This window comes from Eptatretus burgeri, chromosome 10 (assembly GCF_056783735.1).
Source record: "Eptatretus burgeri isolate ZD-2024b chromosome 10, Ebu_testis_v1, whole genome shotgun sequence".
In the NCBI taxonomy this organism is placed as follows: domain Eukaryota; kingdom Metazoa; phylum Chordata; class Myxini; order Myxiniformes; family Myxinidae; genus Eptatretus; species Eptatretus burgeri.
The window spans coordinates 50,859,517-50,881,958 of record NC_140970.1 but is presented as its reverse complement, the minus strand read 5'-3'; the positions used below and the strand labels follow the sequence as shown (position 1 = coordinate 50,881,958).

General features: G+C 41.6%; 1 protein-coding gene across 4 annotated transcripts in view; it reads left to right on the top strand.

Annotated features, from left to right (window-relative positions):
• The window catches only part of LOC147018536 (microphthalmia-associated transcription factor-like), a 176,847-nt gene that overhangs the window by 40,398 nt on the left and 114,007 nt on the right, over positions 1–22,442 (top strand). For 2 of the 4 annotated variants that reach the window (XM_085898271.1, XM_085898274.1), the window contains exon 2: positions 9,648–9,747. The exons of the other annotated variants lie outside the window; for them this stretch is intronic. In XM_085898271.1, coding sequence (XP_085754397.1) covers positions 9,675–9,747 — 73 coding nt within the window. In that variant the 5' untranslated portion in view covers positions 9,648–9,674. The remainder of the gene's footprint in view (positions 1–9,647; positions 9,748–22,442) is intronic. 4 annotated transcript variants of the gene reach the window in all.

Sequence of the window (22,442 nt, the reverse complement as noted above, 5' to 3'; positions counted from 1 at the left end):
AGTGAAATGTACTTAATGTCAAATATGAGTTTGTAGCCAATTGGCATCACTGTCTCTAATGTCACTAATCATTGCCATCGTCATCATCACTGTCGTGGTCATGCCGGTCAATGTTTGAGTCCTCGTCATTCTCACACCAAGTGCTGCACATGCAAAGATCAGTGCATGTTAAGTTCTTGGCCCTGCAGGAACATCTCTGTGATGAACATTCTGTCTTGCACTGGCACCTTATCATCTCGATAATTGCCTTTGGTGCAGGGAGAATGTCTGTTGTCAGTTTGAGTTGACCACGCGTGTCCTTGTGGAAGCCATTCTTTAATGGATCAAGAAATGTTTGCTGAGAAATTGCTGCTTGACCCCAAAAGTATGCCTGGATATGTACCCGCATGATATGCTGCCTCAGAGCACCGACAGTTGGTGGTAACTTGTCATTCTCAGCCATCTTCTTACAGAAGAGATGCCACCGAAGTTCAGGGATGCTGGAAATATTGACACCACTTGGACAATAACCTGAACAGACAAAGCTTGCTAAAGTTGTGTATAGGTCCTCTGACAGTTCAGCATCCTTACAGAGCATAGCAAAGGCATCTACCATGTCGTCATCGGCCTTCAAGTAGCACTGGAACCACTTTGCCTTACCATGTTGAGCGAACCGCCCAGTATTATCGGCACCTGTGAATGCGTGGAAGGCTGGCAATGCCTGGGCTCTCTCCTCACCAAGGGCCTTCCAGATTGGCTCGATTTTGACAATGCTGGATGCCATTGAGATAGATGTGTGTCTTGGCAGGCGATGATAGTTTGCTATGGCAAGAACCAGAACATCTGTATCAGGTGAGAATATCGTCAGCTCAATATCTCCCTTGTGTTGCTGTAATGCAGCTGTTGCTTGCTGGATCATCAACGTATCGGCCTCCTCATGGTTATTCACCTCAAATTGGAGACTCCTGTTGCTCGACATCCGCCCAGATGCCGAAACGACTACCACCTTTGTTGAATCGCGGTTGTATTCTAGAGTTTTCTCTGCCAAGTACTCTGTCAGATCAGCCTTGGTTTGATCATGGGACAGAAATCGACTCATCGTGATGTGTTTGATACTGGTATCATCCTTGACCTGATTTTGGACTGGTGCCTTTCCTTCACTTCTTGTCAAGCACAAAGTCTTGTCATAGGGATCTGTGGATAACAGAGTGAGTGGTGTGGAGGAGCTTGATGACTCCAGACATACTTTGGGCATTTTTCTCTTTCGACCTTGCCCTTTGGCGATATGCGACCCTGATGATAGTGCCTGATCATAACGAACTCTGGCACAACGAATTTGGTCCTTGTTAGTTGCGTTGGAATAGCAAGTTCGGTGCCAGACAGCCTTCTCCTTTTGCAACAGTTCTGCTGACATCCCCTCAAGTCGTTTATGAATCTGTCCATAATCACCATCCTGTAAAGTGGCTCGCTCCTGTATTGTCTCTATCAAACGGCAGAACGACTCGACTTTTGGTTGCAACACCAAGGACCCTTTCAGGGAAGAATTATCCTGGCACAGGACACATTTTGTCCACTTCGTTGATCCTTTCATCTGGCATGAATCCTTGCCACTCAGTGGTACTTCATCCATCATGTTGTTGGTTCTGCAAATATAAAAATAAATCGTCAGCTCATGAATGTCAAATCTATCATACGTGATACAGCCTATAAAACTCGGGCTGTGCCTATGTCTAGGGCCATATCAAGGGCACAAATAAGATTCATCACCATAAAAAGCAAACGGATGAGAAAAACAACATCCTTACTTTCTTTGACTAATTTATTGACCTAAACTATGTGATTTAAACGGAAGATGCGGGTAAATGTCGCAATGGTAGAACTTTATTAGAATCCAAAATAAAAACCGCTACTAAGACGTAAAATTACCTGAATAAAATAAATAAAAAGCAGAGATGAGTGGGAAATCAACAATACGCGCTATCTACATGCCAGTCAACTAAATAGAAACTCCAAATAGACTCCCTCTGTAATTCCAACCCCTGGGCACAAAGCTAACCTAATCCTATCCTATTATACAGCAGTTAATCTAATGGAACAAAATACGTCAGTCACTGATTACATTGATGGTGACTTTCTTTCCGGATAAATGAAAGAACGAACCAGCACAAAAGGACATATTTAAAGATCAACCCAAAATAATAGAAAAAGGATAAACACACAGCTAAAACATGACGACTGCCTGACTTCCAACTCCTAGCCAAACAGGAAATGCAATTAAAACCTCCAACCCCGTGGCCATTCAAACCATAATCCAACCCCATACAGAAGAACGTAAAATGACAAAAAGGTACATACGCCTCAAAGGCTATCACAACTTACCGAAAAAAGGAAGAAAGGTGTTGAAAACCGAATATGATGAAACGAAGCTCCGAAGTAAACTGTCATGAATAAATCGAGAATAAACGAAGCGAACTGAAAATGACGTCATAGTGCTGCATGTGCTTGGTTGCGCGCCGCGCCACATCAAGATGTCATGCCACGCCCAGCAACCGTAACCTGAGGCGATGGCATGGCATGGCGTCACGACGTGGTGTCACATATGTTCTCTACAAGATCACACTTACAATACATCAAACTACAAAAACTTAAAATCAAACGTTTTACTACTGAAGGTGCTGAAACCTGATATTGAACAACAGACACACCAATGTTTCATTGCACAGATGGCCGTTTCCATGGCAACCAACTGTTCCAATTCTTGAAAATCATAATACTTATGTGTAAGCTAGTCATGGTCACTATATTTACCATCACAAACTTTGTTGCGAAGGTTATGTTTTGATCGCTGTGTATTTATTTATTTATTTGTGAATATGTGTGTTTGTTTGTTTGTTTGTTATTCGCATAACTCCAAAAGTATTGAACTGAATCGCAGCAAATTTGGTGGGATGATTGGTTATTATCCGAGGACCATTTGATTAGATTTTGGAGCGATCGGGTCAAAGGTCAAGGTCATGAAAATGTCAAAATCGTCTTTTTACCATAGCGCGGTCAATTTGTATCCAATGTGCATGCAACTAATGCCAAAATGTTCAGAATTCAATGCCCCATCTTGTGATATGTGACATGACACAATGACGTAATAACCCTTATTAGCGGTTGGGAGTTAAAGGTCAGGGGGGGTCACGACATTGCAAAATGTGCGGTTTTAGTCATAACACGGTCAATTCTTATCCGATTTGCATGAAACCAACACCAAAATGTTGACTGTTCTGTTCCCCACACTCTAATACCAATTACAAAATTAAGAGTGCAAAGGTCAAGGTCGAGGTCATGAAAAGGTCAAAATCGTCATTTTGCCATAGTCGCCATAGTGCGGTCGATTTTTATCCAATTTGCATGCAACCAATGCCAAAATGTTGTGAATTCAATGCCCAATCTTGTGATATACTACATGACACAATGACGTCATTACCTTTGTTAGCGGTTTGGGTCAAAGGTCAGGGGGGTCAACGACCTTTATTATCATAACGCGGTCAATTCTTATACAATTTGCATGTAAGTAGATTCAAAATGTTTACAATTCAATTCCCTGTCCTGTGATGTGTAATATTTGACAGTGACTTTATTGTGAGTTTAAAGCATTGGGGGGGGGGGGGGTGTCACTGAACTTATTTCTTATAATGTGACCAGTTGTCATCAGATTGACATGACACCGACACCCAAAAAGGTCAGGGACTTCATACAGAAATTGTACAATGTACATGAATCAGTGTCAAACAGCAGGAAATTTAATGTTTTTAAGCCATCATAACACATATGAGATGGCAGACGTGGTACGGGATTAAATACCCTCACAATCAACGGTTTCTGGGGGTGGGGGGCGGCAAAATGTAGCGTTGGCGAAGGTATGCGCTCTACTGAGTGCCCGTTCTGGTTAACAATTATTTCGGCCATCCGATGGAAAATATAATTTAAAAATATATATATTAAAAAATGGCAATTCCACTCCAAAAATGCTGTTTGCATGGCATCTGACAGTCAAAATGCAACATTTTATTATCTTATAAAATCCATCATCAGTTGGTTATTTTGTATTGTTTCAGATTTTTTTAAAAATTGAAATTCAAAAAAGCGTTTTTCACCCCAAAACGACCTTTCCAAAAGTTGAAAAAAATGTGAAACATTTTTTTATTTAAATAGATTTTAAACGTCTCAAAAATCTATAGGTTTGCTCCCCTCCAAAAAATTCCAACGAAATTACACAAGGAACCTGACTAATGACAGCACACCTGGAGTTTCCAAAAAGGCACGTGAAAGACTGAGAGCATGAGGCAAAAGATTCTGAAGTCCTGATGAGACGAAAATTGAACTCTTTGCCCTGAATGCAAAGAGCTACGTCTAGCAGAAACCGAGCACAGCTCATCACCCATCTAACACCATCCCTACCGTGAAGCATGGAGGTGGCAGCATCATGCTATGGGGATGCTTTTCAGTGGAAGGGATGGGGAGACTTGTGAGGATAGAGGGAACAATGAATGGAGCCAAATAAAGGCAAATCCTTGAGGAGAACCTGCTTCAGAGTGCAAAAGGCCCCAGACTGCGGCAAAGATTTACATTCCAACAGGACAATGATCTCAAGCATCCAGCCAAAACAATACTGGAATGGCTTCAGAACAAGAACGTGAAAGTCCTTGAGTGGCCCAGCCAAACCCAGACTTGAATCCCATTGAATATTAGTGGAAAGACTTGAAGATTGCTGTTCACTTATGCTCCCCATCCAACTTGACACAGCTTGAGCAAACATGCAAGGAAGAATGGGAGAAAAACCCCAAATCCTGATGTGCAAAGCAGATACAGATATACCCAAGAAGACTCGAAGCTGTATTCATTGCCAAAGTATTGACCCGGGGGGGGGGGGGGGTTTGAATACTTAATGATGGAAGACATTTCAGCTTTTCATCTTTAATTAATTTGTAAAAATCTTAAAAAACACGTTTTCCCTTTGTCAGTATGGGGTATTTTGTGGAGATTGATGACAATTCTTGTTTAAATTTAATCCATTTTATTTCAGGCTGTAACACAACAAAATGTGACAAAAGTCGAGCGGTGCGAATACTTTCTGAAGGTACTGTAAGTGCAAAGTGGGTACCAATGAACCTCTCACTTGATGAAAAGGTAGTTAATGTAGTTTTTGCAACAGAGCTCCTGGAATGCTTTCAGAAAGAGGGAGACTTTCTTGAAAGATGATTGTGACATGTTATGAGAGCTAGGTCAATCATTTATGCTCTCGAGTGAAACTGGACCAGCACGGAGTGGAAACATTCTTTGGTACCACCGCCAAAGGAATTCAAGATTCAGATATTGGCCCTGACTGTCCACTTGTGCAGTCAGAAATTTGCTCCCAATGGAATTTTTCCTCTTCTCTCACCATGGAGGCTGAAGTTTCCTTAGGTGGCATATTGGGTCTTGTTCCTCGTATACCGTGTGACCAAAGCAAACGGTACCCATGCAATTTGATAAACCTTTATTTTTTTTTATTTGGAATGACACATTCTTTCTTACATATTTGCTTCACAAATTGCATGATCATGATGGAAAGTTGCAGATGGATACGTTTGCCATCGATTTGATTCAGGTTGGAGCACATGCTCTAGATGTCGGTCTCTACGCTGCAGGTACTCTTGGATTCGACGGGCAAAATTGTTTATTACGACCTGAATGTGTTGGCCTATCATTATTTTTACTGTTCAAATTTTTCGCAGTGCCGCCTTCTCTAAAACGTTTTAACCAGGCAAATATCCATGTCTTGTTCGGAGCAGTGCAAGTTCGAAACTCCTTCCTGAACTCTCACTTTCTTGAAGGATTTGGTTTTCACATCGATTTTGACTGAAAACCATTTTTCTTTCGTTGTCCACAGCGTGTCGAAAATGGGGGCTCTCTTGACTCGATCAAAATCTTCTGACTTTACACAAAGTCCACTTTGTGTCCCTGGAAAAAGTAACAGGATATCTTTAGCATGGAGGAAGTTGTTAGAAGTAAGGTTGGTACCGTTTTTATTTTGTGGTCACCCTGCACTTCGACGACCTCTTTCATGGTCTGTTAAACCCTCTTAGTTTTTGCAGATGGCTTCACCTTATGCTGTAAAGTAACCCATCCCACTGACGGGCAGACTGCAGCTGCTTCACTTTCTGCTGTTATGGAATTATTTGCATGCTGGTCTCAAAAACAGAATACAATTCATTTTTGGCAAATCTCATCGTCTCACCCTGTTGCTCTCGAAGGATTGTCAAACAAACACAATGCGCTATCAGTTTAAACTGCAAGAAGTCTTGTATGACTCATTACCTGCCACAATTTCTCCAGGACTGACCATGTATCTCCAGGACTGACCACAGACTGAGAATCCTCCATTGTACCAAGTCATTTGTTGAAAAATCAGAAGTACTCTCAGCCTACAAGACTTTGTCTGTCACTCAATGGAATACTCTCACCTATGAGCTGGCACACCCACATCATTTCTCTGTCTCCAGAATTCTGTGGCATCTTAAACATTCCACATCTTTCACATATCCTATGATGGGGAAAATGCACAAGGCATGTTGCGCTCTCATCATAAACAGGTTGATGGCCTTTCTGCTTTTAAAACCGCCATTCCGATGATTTTGCTCACGCTGCTCATTCGCCCCTTCCAGTCCCTTCAAGATGCACATCTTTCATTAATGCTGTCCTGGTTGAACTCTCAAAAATGCAAACTTACTGCCCACTTTCACTCTTTTGTTCCTCTTTTCTTCTGTTTGTGGAACATTCCTGAGGATTTTCAATCCCACTATTCCCTCTAAGCCTAGGGCTTTGTTTGTAGTGTATCCCCCCCCCCCCAAATCCCAAGTTACATCCTTCTTCTCCTCGCCAACAAACTTCTGCAGATGTCATTCAGTCCAAGGAGGCCAAAGTAGTGAGAGCTTCGTTTACCATGAATCACATGAGTCCTAATGATGATCCCATTGGACTATTTATCTGATATTCCAAGACTGCAATGCCCGGGGCTCTCATGGGATTACAAATGGCAGTCATTTCCACGTGGTGTGATTCGTGCATACTTTAAAATCTTGGATAAATGTTCGTCAAATGAGTGCAACATCGCCATGGAAAAATTGTTAAGCGCAAGAGAACGCCGAATGATTCATCATGGCATAAAACTCTGGTAGCATTACTCCCAAATATTATCCCAGCCTTAAGCTGCGTCACTCGAGCAAAGGTTTCAGTTGTTTTAACGGAAACTGAAAGAATTGATCCACTCTTTTTTTTTTTTAGTACTTTGCTTGGAATTGCATATCCAATCAAGAAATCATCATCGATAATGAAATGTCGATTCATTTTGATCCATCCTCTGAAAAATACGTATTGCAATCCATTAAATGAAGTGTTTTCGTGTTATTTTGTTTTTTTCACTTTGAAAGTAAGTGGGCAGTGGAGCATATGTGCCCTTCCCAAGTTCATCTGAGAAGTTGTTTGATCTTATTTATTTTGAAATTTCCAACCCTTTTGCGGATGTTTTGTCTATGATGGTATTTGGTAAGGCATTCCAGGAATTCCCTCCAACTCCGATGCAGTTCTTGATACATGTCCAAGTCAAGATGTTGAGTAGCTTGAAGGACAGCGTGATAATGCTTCAGTACAAGTTATAAGCCTGGTGTTGGCTTGGTGGTTAGGGTGGCGGCTTGGGATGGCGGCTTGGGATCCGAGGGTCCTGAGTTCAAGCAAGCCCCGTTGACTGCTGAATTAAAATACACCAGGAGGTTGACTCAGCCTGTCATCCTTCCGAAGTCGGCAAAATGAGCACCAGTGTACTGGTAAGGGGGACACTGCATCAGCGGCATAGCCGCATCCCAACCAATGATGCAACCAGCAGCCACAGGCTGCACTCGATAGAGATAGAGAGACAGAGACAGAGTCAGAGACCAAGAACAAGTTATTTTGTGTACCAATTCTTCCAGCATATTTTCCTAATTGTGCTTTGCTTTTTTTTGTCTGAACATCGTTCAGAATGTTTTGACTGGTGAACAGTTTGAAAATCGTTTGTCTCAACTTACACCTAAAATATGGATGTCAGTGACGATAAATGGATGAACTCTTTATTCCTCAGGATGCTGTTGGTTGTCTTGATGCACAATCAGGTTTTAATGTGTTTCGTGAGATACAGGCAGCTTCACAACATTTCGATTTGAGTGTGATGATAGTTTTATGTCGTCAGGAGTAGCAATATATACAGTCCACAAGAACACACATGGAACTTTGGTGCAGGCGGAGGCCATTTGGCCCATCATGCCCGCGCTACACTAACACCAAGTACTATCACCCATCCCACACGCAAGCCGCCGACAAGTCCTGCCAATATCCTCATATCCCTCTATCTCCAATGCATCCAGGTACCTAAGTAATTCCAATTTAAACTTGTACTCAACAATATACCCTTCACCGCCACTACCTTCCATGGAGATCATTCCATGCATTAACCACTCTGACTGAAAAACGCACCCTGCCTTAAAACTGTCCGAACTCTCATCTTTACCCTCACGTTATGGCTCCTGGTCCTAACACCGTCCACTCTGCTCTAAGATGTGGATACTGACTGATGGAAACGAGTTGTAAACATGCTGATGGGCACTTATTTTGCATTTATTACTCTGTTTGAGGAAATACAATGTCTCATTTATGGAGGAAAAACAAGTTGGGGCATAACCCCTGTTTTTCATATCCTGCAACTTCTGTCTGAACATGTTTGTTTTACTTTTGGGTGCAATTCAAACTCCACCTTGTGTTCCCTCATTGTGTTGGTGCCGACGTCATTCTGGCCTTGAGGGATATTGTAAGACATGAAAGCGGACCGAAAGTTTCTTTTTATTTTTTTACTGGTCAAATGTTTTTTTTTTTGTTTTTTTTTTTGTCGACTGAGCTCGATTTCTCCCATATCACATTTGCACAAATGTTGACGTCTCATTGTAGCCGAATGTGTTCTGCCTGTCCAAGATGACGTTGCGAATTGGAGTACAATGAGAACGCCAAATAGCCAAAAAGCTCGACTTTAAAATCCGGGAGGAACGGTGGCATGACACAATTGAGCCGAATTTGGAGTTGGCATTGGGAAGATTCCGACAAACAACTAGATGGAGGCCAACGTAACACCAGATTGGACAAGGAAACCGATTGAATAGGCGAGACATCTTGGAAAATATTTCACCCTCTACCATGCACCAAACAATTGTCTCCTCTGTCACTGCTTACACGAGATGTAGGAAAACCACTCGGAGCGTACTAGGAAAAAGGATAATAAAAAAACAGAAAAATCAAATAAAACAGGTGAAAATGAAAATAAAGAATCTATTGTGCAAACAATTGATGCAGCATGAGATAGATTTGGGGGGATTGTAAAGGAGCGTTGTTTAGTATCTCTTTACACAGCCCTGGTTCGTGTGTGACTCACTTCCTTAGCCTTTGCTCACTCCAATAAATGAGCTCTTTACACACATGCCACTACCCCCATGGATGCAGAATTCCTTTGTGGCTGTTTTTCTGGTTTTCTGGGATGGAAAATGCTGCAATGCTGAATCACTGTGTCCTTATCTCAGTGTGTCTTCATTTTCATGTTTGACCTTTGGCCTTCCCAGATTTTGGTCCATTTGAACAGTGTTGGAATGGAGTGTCGAAAGACATTTCGCAGCCGTCCCTTTATGTTGATGCAAAGTCGGATGCCGCGATGTCCATCAGGTGATCTCGACGCACGCGTGCGTGTGTGCTCAGATGTCAACACTATGTTGCATTTTCAGGTTTTTTTTTTCTTTCTGCTTATTTGTTTTATTGTTTTGAGTTTGACATTTCTTTTCTTTCTTGTCTCACTGTTGTCATATGCTCCTTGATTAGAGAGCCTCACCTTGCACAAATAATTTGAGTGGTGGTCTTGTGTCATAGGGTGTATTTGCCTTAATGATTGCACTTTATAGGTTGGTTCCATTGCCGATTTCAAAACTTTGGGAAAAACGGAAGTGCATGCTTTGTACAGTGTCTGACACAAATACAGAATTGGTTCTTTAAATGAAAATACAATGAACTTCAATGCACGAGAAAGCCATTTGGTCCTTCATGCCTGCCAACAACAATGTTGATTCAATCTATCATTGCGACTCAAATTTTCTCGGGTGTGGGGTGAGGGCAGGGGAGAGTAGAGAGGAGAACAATGGTCGTAGGCACAGGGACATCACCAGGGTGCTATATATGCATGTATGTGCACCTTTTCTTTTAATTTTCTTGTGTGGTGGCGGGGTGAGCAAACGCTGACATCATATTCACCTTTTGACAAGATCCTCTTACAGACATCACAACACCTGTGTACAATCACCTATCCTACCTCCCAGTCCATGTACCACTCTATTCCTAATCCTTGGATTTACCCATCTAATCACAGTTTAAACGATGCTGTTTCTGCTGACTGCTACTTTTCTAGGGAGACCATTCCATGCAATATGTCTGTGATTGAGACCCTTGCCTTGCTACCATCATTAAAGATCATCTTCTTTACTCGAAGACTTTGACCTCCTGTCACTGTCCATTCTGCTAAAAAAAAATACTTCTGCATTTATTTTGTCGATACCCTTCATTATCTTTCACACACGTATCATATCTTCTCGTAATCGCTTTCTTAATAATGAATAGAGTCCGGTGTCCTTCATCCGCTCATAGCTTAGATCTACCGAGCCCTGAAATATATCTTGTAGCTCTACTCCAAACCCTTTTTTGGCAGCTTTGTTCTTCCTCAGATGTTGTGACCAAAACTGAAAACAATATTCTCAATGAGGCCTCATTAAATTCCTGTACAATGCTAACACCATCTCCTTTGATTTATTAATGACCCCCCTCCAAATACAACCGAAAACCCGATTTGTTTACCTGTAGCTGCCTGGCATTGTGCTGCCTGCTTACCTCCCATATCTTTTACCACCCAGAGATCATTCTCCTGTGTGACATGCTCCAAAATTACCCCTTGCATCCTGTAATCTCTATTCCATTTTTCTTGTCCATCCCCACACTGTATATTTCTTTATGTTAAATTGCATCTGCCATTCTTTTGCCCAGTCTATGAAAGTATCAATACTTTCATGAATCTGACCCCCGCCCTCCCCTTCTCTGCTAGCCACCTGACCTCCAAACTTTGTGTCATCTGCAAATTTGGAAAACATACTCTTCACCCCACTATCCAAATCGTTGATGCAAGCTATAAATTAAGGAAGTTCAGGACTTCTTGACAAAGTTCAGTCTCTCAAACTCCTGGGTCTCACAGAAAGTCATGATCTTTCTTGGACGAACCACATTTCAAAGTTGGTCTCCAATGCCAGCCACTGACTGTGCATCCTCCATTGCACAAAGTCCTTCCTTGACAAACCTGAACTCCAATCCACCTACAAGACCTTCATCCACATCTTGATGGAGTACTGACTGCTCTCCCCTCTGGACTGATCTCTGCAGATCTGGGTAAAATCGTTGAACATCTCCACTCATGGCTCGCAGAGACTGGCTCCCCTGTCTCACATCTTGTCACTTTGACGCTGTTAGAAACCAAGGCTTTCAAGATTGATGGAATCTCCCGTGCTGAAGCTGAATCGATGGGCCGATCCATTTGCCAACTCAGACAGGTCGGTAGCCTATCTATCTTCTACTACCTCCTTTCTGGTCTTGCACCCTCTGCTCTTTCCGTGGTTTATCCCCGTCCCACCCCCCCCCCCCCAGGTTTCCCATCATTAACCCCCTTCTGGTGAAACCAACTAAATCCAGGATCACTGCTCACCTCCACCCATTCATTCCTCTTTTTCCCCACCTGTGGAACTAACTTCCACATTCTCTCCAGTCTCGTTCTTCACTCCAGGTCTTCAAGACAGCGAATCACCACCATCTCAGATCGTCCCCAATCCAAAATCATAATCTTTTCTCCCCTCATTAAACCCTGCCACCTCACCCCAACCAAGCCCTCCTCCTTCCAAATTTCTAGTTTTTCCTTCCTGAATGTTTCCTTCTGTATCCATACTGTCCACCCCAAGCGTCCCTTCCTGCCCCCTCCCCATTAAAACCCATCCGTGGGAATACCTCCTGTGCTGCTGCTCTTCACAGGGCAGCTCACTGGATGATGGGATTGGGACAAAGCCTTCAGGACCCCCATTCTTTGATGATAGGAGGAAAGATGGTGACTTGGACAAACAATTCCTTGATGTGTTGGTCTCCATGGGTCTGGAACTGTGAGCCCGAATAGCAATAAGTTCCTTGAGTTTGCAAAAGTCATGGACTTAGGGTGGCTGGTTCATCGTTTCAACACCCACAGGCTCATCGCTGGACTTGGTATTCCAATGCTGATGGTGTGGCAAAGGAGATTGACCATGTACTCGTTGATGGTCACTGGAGAATGATCCAGAACTGCAGGGTCTCCTGGAGTGCTCAGTTCCTCAATATTGACCATTGGCTTGTTGTCGCAACTTTTAAGTTGTGGCCTAAATCTGGGAGAATGGTACCATCCCAGCCGAGTCTGGATGATGGCAAGCTCAGGGATGAGAGGGTAGCTGAAGAGTTTGCGAACAGGCTGAATGGGAATTTTGGGGGTCTGAGTGCTTTGGGAAATCCTGAAGATTTGTAGAGTGCCGTGAAAACCACCATCCTTGATGTTGCCGGTGGATGTCTTGGAACTCATCGCCAGGCGAAGAAGAAATTTGTCTCACGGGACACTGAATACCATTGATCAGTCACAGGGCCAGGCTGAATGGCAGAGCTGAGCTGTTCAGGGAGTTTAGGCGTAAAACTGTACATGCACTGAGGGAGGACGAGGAGGCCAATATGTGAGGAATCTGTGAGGGGGTAGAGCATCACTTGTGGTTAAGTGATTCTCTTCCTGCTTACAGGGAAATTTGCGCATTGCATCCTTCCAAGACTGTCCCTCGGTGTACTGCATTTAGAGGAGAAGGTGGTGGGCTCTTGGCAGAGGAGTCCAAAGTGAAGGTCTGCTCGGCTGGTTACTTTGAGCGGCTGTACCAGGCTGACCCACCAGCTGTTGAGTTGGATGTCAGGGGTGTTACTATCTCTATTGCTGACCCTCCAATCAACTGTGATCCACCTTTGTTTGTGGAAACACAGGCTGTGGTGAACCGGTTGAATCTTCTGGGTTTCTGTGGCATCCATACTGAACTCTGCAAGGCTGGTTGAAATGCTGGACTTGTCATATCATTGCATGTCGTTCTGTGCTCTGCCTGGAACCCAACTGACTGGACGAGGGGCCTTGTTTGTCCCTCTCTAGAAAGGGAAGGGTGATTGCCAGGACTGCAACAACGACTGAGGGGTGACTCTGCTCTAGGTCTTTGTTCGGATGATTCTTGATAGGGTTCGCCACCATCTGCTTGAGCACCAGCGCCCAGAGCAGTCAGGTTTTACACCAAAAAGGTCAACGATTTACTGTATCCTTGCTCTTCAGGTCTTCACCGAACGCTTACCTTCAGGTCACTTACCTTGGCAGTTATATTCATATCTCTGCTGGCTGTAAGCCAGAGGTCAATAGACGTCTGGGTCTGGCCTGAGGAGTCATGGATTCACTGGATCATGGGGTGTGGCACTGTCAGTACCTGTGCAGGAGGACGAAAGTCCACGTGTTCAGGTCCTTGGTGCTTCCAATCTTGCTCTCCGGATATGAAACTTGAATTCTGACCAGGGATCTGAGATGGAGACCTAATTCTATTGGTAGCAGTTCTTTTCGGATAATCCTTGGCTATTGCTGGTTAGACTTTGTGTCCATCGAGCAGTTGCTTGGAGAGACTGAAATGAGATTTGTTACCTGCATCGTCCATGAGCATCAGTTGTGGCTGTGTGAACATGTGGCTCGTTTTCCTGACGCTGATCCTGCTCACCAGATTATCTCAGCGAGGGAGCTTCGTCAGTGGATGAGGCCAATTGCCTCGTGGTTTTAGCACATTGATCAGCATCTCAAGGAGATGGGGATGGGCCAGCATCTGCCTGGGGGATGGCCAGACAGACGCCCCTCGAGTACCGGTGGAAAGTGGACGCAGCAGTGTCTGTTCCAGCGCATGCTCCCATTCCTGACCTGACCCATTCCTGCCCATACTCATTGTTTGTCCAAGTCACCATCTTTCTTGCCCTTCAACAATACTGTTGATGTCCTCCCAACTCCCCCTTTCTCCTCCACTACTGTTCCTTTTGCCCTTTTTTACATCCTGATCCGTTCAGTGTACTAGTACTCGCCCTTCCACGAGCCTCAATTATTATACAAAAAGAAGTGGTCCTTTATTTGTTAAATGAGTGTCTTTGTGAGTGTGATTTGGTCACAATTTTTTGATGCAGATAAAGCTGTGCCTCACAGAATGCATTCACCAATTCCACACACGTATCATTCTCAAATATTTTAATAAAAGTATAAAAATCATATTTTTGAAAGGGTCTTTTATACTTACATCAAACTAATCTTTCATATGTTGGCCAAGTCCAATGTGGAATTACTCAAATTATTTTGAATTGCTATATACCAGTCACATGAAGGTGTTTGAAATTTACAATGGATCATCATGTGTTATGTACTGCATGATGACATCGGTGTGTATATGCAGTGCCTATAGAAAATCCACTCCCCCTTTCAATTGCCTTATAGCCTGAAATTTAGTTGCATTAAATCGGACTTTTTTCACTTGTATTTACACATCGTAACCCACAACTTACCAGTCAAAAACAAATTTTGCAAATTCCAGAAAATTAATTGAAACTAGAACTGCCACTTTATAACTGCTGGCAGTGATGACCGGGTACCCAGTCCGTCCGCCTTTGACACAACTGACACAACGTGAGACTTAAATCATAGTCGCAAAGTTTCGCATTTATCGGATAAGCGGTGCCAGAGAAAACATTATTTAATGGTGATACAAACACAGGCCTGCTTCGAGACGGCGCGGAACAGACGAGTTACGAACCAGGCAGCACAAAGCGTTCAATTTCCTTATTACTGGCGACCAGATTCAAATAATTAAATAATTCTGGCTGCCAAACCACACGGCCGATCAGGTTGAAATTTTAAACTTTTGTTTCCCATGTAGCCTAAATTATAAATATGAAGTTTCGCATATATAGAAGTAGTGGTTCCAGAGTAAACATGAATTAATATTTATCCTTCAATCTAAGATGGCGGCCAAACCATGTGACTTGTGACCTCATAATGTTTACCATGTATGCAGATATCATGGACGATGACAGACGCAAATTTTCGCTTCGATAGGTTAAGCAGTTCCAGAGAAAACATTATTTAATATTTTTCTTAAATTCAACATGGCTGCCAAACCATGTGACCTATCAATTAGAAATTAACAAACTTGTATTCCCTACTCATGTGCAATAGGGGTGTGAAGTTTCCCCTTGATCAGATCAGGTGTTCTGGAGAAGAAGATGTTTGAAGGTTTTAAGGTAAATTCAAGATGGCCGCCAAACCATGTGACCAATCAAGAACAAATTAACAAACTTGAGAAAGGACCTCATGGGGAATATATGTGTGAAGTTTCGGCTTAATCTGTCTTGCCTTTCTGGAGAAGAAGATTTTTAAAATTTATTCATTTTCAATCCAAGATGGCTGACGAACCATGTGACCTATGACATCAGAAATTTATATTCTGCTTCCAACTGGGTATTGGAACACGTTTGTAAAGTTTCGTGTTAATCGGTAAAGGTGCGTTTTTCTATCCAAGATGGCCGCCAAACCATGTGACGTGTGATGTCATAATTTTTACCATGCGTGCATACACGATGGTAGATGATAATTACAAATTTTCGATTCGTTTGGTTCAGCGGTTCCAGAGAAAACATTATTTAATATTTTTCTTAAATCCAAGATGGCGGCCAAACCGTCTAACGTATCAATTCGAAATTAACAAACTTATATCGCCTACGTGTCCCGAATATAGTTCTGAAATCTCCCCTTCATCCGACCAGCGCTTCTGGAGAAGAAGATGTTTGAAGGTTTTAGGGTTTTTTCAAGATGGCCGCCGAACCATGTGACCGATCAAGAACAAATTAACAAACTTGAGAAAGGACCTCATGGGGAATATATGTGTGAACTTTCATCTTCATCTGTCTTGCCCTTCTGGAGAAGAAGATTTTTAAAATTTATTCATTTTCAATCCAAGATGGCTGCCGAACCTTGTGACCTATGATATCATAAATTTAAATTCTGCTTTCTATTGTCGACCCGAACAAGTGTGTGAAGTTTCGTGTAAATCGGATAAAGTCTATTTTTCTATCCAAGATGGCCGCCAAACCATGTGACTTCTGAGGTAAAATTTTTTTACCATGTATGCAGACTTGAGGGAGGAAGGCACTTGCAAATTTTCGCTTTGATGGCTTATGAAATACCAGAGAAAACATTATTTAATATTTTTCTTAAATCCAACATGGCGGCCAAACCATGTGACCTATCACTTTGAAATTAACAAACTTGCATCGCATACATGTCACGAATATAGTTCTGAAATCTCGCCTTCATTGGACCAGCGCTTCTGGAGAAGAAGATGTTTGAAGGTTTTAAGGTTTTTTCAAGATGGCCGCCAAACCATGTGACGTATCAACAACAAATTAACAAACTTGAAAGAGGACCTCAGGGGGAATGTGCCTGTAAAGTTTCGCCTCAATCTGCACAGCCGTTCTGGAGAAGAAGATTTTAAAAAAAAAAACACAAAAAAACAAGATGGCGGCCGAATTACGTCACTGATGACGTCAAAATATTTTTTTTCTACGATGAATTTTTGTGTAGATGATGCTCAAGAAATTTCAAATTTTTGCCATGTGGCGTTCTACTTGACGAATTTTTACTGGGATACCTCTTCACTGATGACGTCACGAAAAATCACACGTATTCCCGAGAGGGAGCTTGTTCAAATGTATCAAGCGAAATTTTTTTACACTAGAAGGTTTCCGAGATACAGAGGTCCAAAGTTGATCTGTTTTTTCAAGATGGCGCCCGTACTACGTGACCTATGACGTCATAATTATCAATTATGTATGCTATCAAAAAAGATACATATCTGGTGAAAATTTTGTGTCGATTGGTCTTACCATTTCTGAGAAAATGGCATTTAAAGCGAAAAAAACTGGAAATTTTGCAAATTTACGGCGGAAGAAAAATAATAATAACTAGAACTGCCACTTTATAACTGCTGGCAGTGATGACCGGGTACCCAGTCCGTCCGCCTTTGACACAACTGACACAACGTGAGACTTAAATCATAGTCGCAAAGTTTCGCATTTATCGGATAAGCGGTGCCAGAGAAAACATTATTTAATGGTGATACAAACACAGGTCTGCTTCGAGATGGCGCGGAACAGACGAGTTACGAACCGGGCAGCACAAAGCGTTCAATTTCCTTATTGCTGGCGACCAGATTCAAATAATTAAATAATTCTGGCTGCCAAACCACACGGCCGATCAGGTTGAAATTTTAAACTTTTGTTTCCCATGTAGCCTAAATTATAAATATGAAGTTTCGCATATATAGAAGTAGTGGTTCCAGAGTAAACATGAATTAATATTTATCCTTCAATCTAAGATGGCGGCCAAACCATGTGACTTGTGACCTCATAATTTTTACCATGTATGCAGATATCATGGAGGATGACAGACGCAAATTTTCGCTTCGATAGGTTAAGCAGTTCCAGAGAAAACATTATTTAATATTTTTCTTAAATTCAACATGGCTGCCAAACCATGTGACCTATCAATTAGAAATTAACAAACTTGTATTCCCTACTCATGTGCAATAGGGGTGTGAAGTTTCCCCTTGATCAGATCAGGTGTTCTGGAGAAGAAGATGTTTGAAGGTTTTAAGGTAAATTCAAGATGGCCGCCAAACCATGTGACCAATCAAGAACAAATTAACAAACTTGAGAAAGGACCTCATGGGGAATATATGTGTGAAGTTTCGGCTTAATCTGTCTTGCCTTTCTGGAGAAGAAGATTTTTAAAATTTATTCATTTTCAATCCAAGATGGCTGACGAACCATGTGACCTATGACATCAGAAATTTATATTCTGCTTCCAACTGGGTATTGGAACACGTTTGTGAAGTTTCGTGTTAATCGGTAAAGGTGCGTTTTTCTATCCAAGATGGCCGCTTAACCATGTGACGTGTGATGTCATAATTTTTACCATGCGTGCATACACGATGGTAGATGATAATTACAAATTTTCGATTCGTTTGGTTCAGCGGTTCCAGAGAAAACATTATTTAATATTTTTCTTAAATCCAAGATGGCGGCCAAACCGTCTAACGTATCAATTCGAAATTAACAAACTTATATCGCCTAGGTGTCCCGAATATAGTTCTGAAATCTCCCCTTCATCCGACCAGCGCTTCTGGAGAAGAAGATGTTTGAAGGTTTTAGGGTTTTTTCAAGATGGCCGCCGAACCATGTGACCGATCAAGAACAAATTAACAAACTTGAGAAAGGTCCTCATGAGGAATATATGTGTGAAGTTTCGTCTTCATCTGTCTTGCCCTTCTGGAGAAGAAGATTTTTAAAATTTATTCATTTTCAATCCAAGATGGCTGCCGAACCTTGTGACCTATGATATCATAAATTTAAATTCTGCTTTCCATCGTCGACCCGAACAAGTGTGTGAAGTTTCGTGTAAATCGGATAAAGTCGATTTTTCTATCCAAGATGGCCGCCAAACCATGTGACTTCTGAGGTAAAAATTTTTTTACCATGTATGCAGACTTGAGGGAGGAAGGCACTTGCAAATTTTCGCTTTGATGGCTTATGAAATACCAGAGAAAACATTATTTAATATTTTTCTTAAATCCAACATGGCGGCCAAACCATGTGACCTATCACTTTGAAATTAACAAACTTGCATCGCATACATGTCACGAATATAGTTCTGAAATCTCGCCTTCATTGGACCAGCGCTTCTGGAGAAGAAGATGTTTGAAGGTTTTAAGGTTTTTTCAAGATGGCCGCCAAACCATGTGACGTATCAACAACAAATTAACAAACTTGAAAGAGGACCTCAGGGGGAATGTGCCTGTAAAGTTTCGCCTCAATCTGCACAGCCGTTCTGGAGAAGAAGATTTTTTAAAAAAAACACAAAAAAAACAAGATGGCGGCCGAATTACGTCACTGATGACGTCAAAATATTTTTTTTCTACGATGAATTTTTGTGTAGATGATGCTCAAGAAATTTCAAATTTTTGCCATGTGGCGTTCTACTTGACGAATTTTTACTGGGATACCTCTTCACTGATGACGTCACGAAAAATCACACGTATACCCGAGAGGGAGCTTGTTCAAATGTATCAAGCGAAATTTTTTTACACGAGAAGGTTTCCGAGATACAGAGGTCCAAAGTTGATCTGTTTTTTCAAGATGGCGCCCGTATCACGTGACCTATGACGTCATAATTATCAATTATGTATGCTATCAAAAAAGATACATATCTGGTGAAAATTTTGTGTCGATTGGTCTTACCATTTCTGAGAAAATGGCATTTAAAGCGAAAAAAACTGGAAATTTTGCAAATTTACGGCGGAAGAAAAATAATAATAATAATAATAATAATAAACAGAAGAAAAACAATAGGTTATCCAGTCCATTTGACTGGATACCCTAACTAGAACTGCCACTTTATAACTGCTGGCAGTGATGACCGGGTACCCAGTCCGTCCGCCTTTGACACAACTGACACAACGTGAGACTTAAATCGTAGTCGCAAAGTTTCGCATTTATCGGATAAGCGGTGCCAGAGAAAACATTATTTAATGGTGATACAAACACAGGCCTGCTTCGAGACGGCGCGGAACAGACGAGTTACGAACCGGGCAGCACAAAGCGTTCAATTTCCTTATTACTGGCGACCAGATTCAAATAATTAAATAATTCTGGCTGCCAAACCACACGGCCGATCAGGTTGAAATTTTAAACTTTTGTTTCCCATGTAGCCTAAATTATAAATATGAAGTTTCGCATATATAGAAGTAGTGGTTCCAGAGTAAACATGAATTAATATTTATCCTTCAATCTAAGATGGCGGCCAAACCATGTGACTTGTGACCTCATAATTTTTACCATGTATGCAGATGTCATGGAGGATGACAGACGCATATTTTCGCTTCGATAGGTTAAGCAGTTCCAGAGAAAACATTATTTAATATTTTTCTTAAATTCAACATGGCTGCCAAACCATGTGACCTATCAATTAGAAATTAACAAACTTGTATTCCCTACTCATGTGCAATAGGGGTGTGAAGTTTCCCCTTGATCAGATCAGGTGTTCTGGAGAAGAAGATGTTTGAATGTTTTAAGGTAAATTCAAGATGGCCGCCAAACAATGTGACCAATCAAGAACAAATTAACAAACTTGAGAAAGGACCTCATGGGGAATATATGTGTGAAGTTTCGGCTTAATCTGTCTTGCCTTTCTGGAGAAGAAGATTTTTAAAATTTATTCATTTTCAATCCAAGATGGCTGACGAACCATGTGACCTATGACATCAGAAATTTATATTCTGCTTCCAACTGGGTATTGGAACACGTTTGTAAAGTTTCGTGTTAATCGGTAAAGGTGCGTTTTTCTATCCAAGATGGCCGCCAAACCATGTGACGTGTGATGTCATAATTTTTACCATGCGTGCATACACGATGGTCGATGATAATTACAAATTTTCGATTCGTTTGGTTCAGCGGTTCCAGAGAAAACATTATTTAATATTTTTCTTAAATCCAAGATGGCGGCCAAACCGTCTAACGTATCAATTCGAAATTAACAAACTTATATCGCCTACGTGTCCCGAATATAGTTCTGAAATCTCCCCTTCATCCGACCAGCGCTTCTGGAGAAGAAGATGTTTGAAGGTTTTAGGGTTTTTCAAGATGGCCGCCGAACCATGTGACCGATCAAGAACAAATTAACAAACTTGAGAAAGGACCTCATGGGGAATATATGTGTGAAGTTTCGTCTTCATCTGTCTTGCCCTTCTGGAGAAGAAGATTTTTAAAATTTATTCATTTTCAATCCAAGATGGCTGCCGAACCTTGTGACCTATGATATCATAAATTTAAAATCTGCTTTCCATCGTCGACCCGAACAAGTGTGTGAAGTTTCGTGTAAATCGGATAAAGTCTATTTTTCTATCCAAGATGGCCGCCAAACCATGTGACTTCTGAGGTAAAAATTTTTTACCATGTATGCAGACTTGAGGGAGGAAGGCACTTGCAAATTTTCGCTTTGATGGCTTATGAAATGCCAGAGAAAACATTATTTAATATTTTTCTTAAATCCAACATGGCGGCCAAACCATGTGACCTATCACTTTGAAATTAACAAACTTGCATCGCATACATGTCATGAATATAGTTCTGAAATCTCGCCTTCATTGGACCAGCGCTTTTGGAGAAGAAGATGTTTGAAGGTTTTAAGGTTTTTTCAAGATGGCCGCCAAACCATGTGACGTATCAACAACAAATTAACAAACTTGAAAGAGGACCTCAGGGGGAATGTGCCTGTAAAGTTTCGCCTCAATCTGCACAGCCGTTCTGGAGAAGAAGATTTTTTTAAAAAAACACAAAAAAACAAGATGGCGGCCGAATTACGTCACTGATGACGTCAAAATATTTTTTTTCTACGATGAATTTTTGTGTAGATGATGCTCAAGAAATTTCAAATTTTTGCCATGTGGCGTTCTACTTGACGAATTTTTACTGGGATACCTCTTCACTGATGACGTCACGAAAAATCACACGTATACCCGAGAGGGAGCTTGTTCAAATGTATCAAGCGAAATTTTTTTACACTAGAAGGTTTCCGAGATACAGAGGTCCAAAGTTGATCTGTTTTTTCAAGATGGCGCCCGTATCACGTGACCTATGACGTCATAATTATCAATTATGTATGCTATCAAAAAAGATACATATTTGGTGAAAATTTTGTGTCGATTGGTCTTACCATTTCTGAGAAAATGGCATTTAAAGCGAAAAAATTTGGAAATTTTGCAAATTTACGGCGGAAGAATAATAATAATAATAATGCGTAATAATAAACAGAAGAAAAACAATAGGGTACCCTGTACTCACAGGGTACCCTAACTAGAACTGCCACTTTATAACTGCTGGCAGTGATGACCGGGTACCCAGTCCGTCCGCCTTTGACACAACTGACACAACGTGAGACTTAAATCGTAGTCGCAAAGTTTCGCATTTATCGGATAAGCGGTGCCAGAGAAAACATTATTTAATGGTGATACAAACACAGGCCTGCTTCGAGACGGCGCGGAACAGACGAGTTACGAACCGGGCAGCACAAAGCGTTCAATTTCCTTATTACTGGCGACCAGATTCAAATAATTAAATAATTCTGGCTGCCAAACCACACGGCCGATCAGGTTGAAATT